At 68.5% G+C, this 980-nt stretch overlaps 1 protein-coding gene across 1 annotated transcript in view; it reads right to left on the minus strand.

Annotated features, from left to right (window-relative positions):
• Positions 1-467: 467 nt before the first annotated feature.
• Positions 468-980, minus strand: part of Tpra1 (transmembrane protein, adipocyte asscociated 1) — a 6412-nt gene continuing 5899 nt past the window's right edge. The window contains exons 12-13 of the mRNA XM_013032298.1: positions 749-825; positions 468-612 (exon numbers count right to left, since the gene is read on the minus strand). Of these exons, the coding sequence (XP_012887752.1) occupies positions 468-612; positions 749-825 (222 nt within the window). The remainder of the gene's footprint in view (positions 613-748; positions 826-980) is intronic.

Genomic DNA, 980 nt, shown 5'->3' on the forward strand with positions numbered 1-980 from the left:
GATCATTGCGGTGTGAGGTGTGGTGCGCGGCGGGGTGCGGATCATTGCGGTGTGAGGTGTGGTGCGCGGCGGGGCGTGGATCATTGCGGCGCGGGGTGCGGATCATTGCCGTGAGGTGTGCGCGGCGGGGCACGGATCATCGCGGCGCGGGGCGTGGGGCGCGGTCGCCCGCGAGTTGGAGGGGGAGGTGTGAAGCCTGGCCCTGCGTTTCCCTCGTGTCCCGCTGGGACTTGGGGCCCCGCTGGGCTGCCAGCGGCCACCGCGCAGGGCCGCGGCGGGAGTCGCTTCCTCTCAGACGACCATCCGGGACCCGCAGTGCCCTTGCAATCCCCTCGGGGGCAGGTCACCATCCGGGACCCGCAGTGCCCTTGCGATCCCCTCGGGGGCAGGTCACCATCCGGGACCCGCAGTGCCCTTGCGATCCCCTCGGGGGCAGGTCACCATCCGGGACCCGCAGTCCTCCCCGTTCACGTCAGTTCTGCCAAGTCGCAAGTCCTACCAGGCCTCGTGCAGCTGCACTCGAAGCGCTTGTCTTGCACGGAATGCAAGCGATTCGTGAGGCATAAGGAAACGGTTAGAAAAGCGCATTGAGTGTAAGCGTTGGGGTTCAGCCTGACGGGCAGGGCGACTGGCCGGTGGGAGGTAAGCGCCAGATGTGCATCTGCGCATGCCCAGGCTTGCTGAGGCCGCTAGCACGCATGCTCCTCAGCGGCTGCCCCGTCTCCAGCCGGGTCCTTGCTCCCGTCACCCAGGGCGCATGCGCGCCGAGGCGCGGCCTCTCGGCTGGAGAGTGGCGCCCGGGTCTTCAGCGCCGGCCAGGCCCACCTGGCCCGGAACTTTACCGGCACGCTTAGGGGGTCTGGGGGTCCCGGGCCGCCCTTCCCGGCCCCGTCTCCAAGTCAGCTCCTTCCGCTCCTTTTCCATTTTTATTAAAAAACAGGTGGAGGAATGGGGCGCTCGGTCTGTCCGGTCCCGCGGGG

Source organism: Dipodomys ordii, unplaced genomic scaffold (assembly GCF_000151885.1).
Source record: "Dipodomys ordii isolate 6190 unplaced genomic scaffold, Dord_2.0 Scaffold153, whole genome shotgun sequence".
Lineage (NCBI taxonomy): Eukaryota > Metazoa > Chordata > Mammalia > Rodentia > Heteromyidae > Dipodomys > Dipodomys ordii.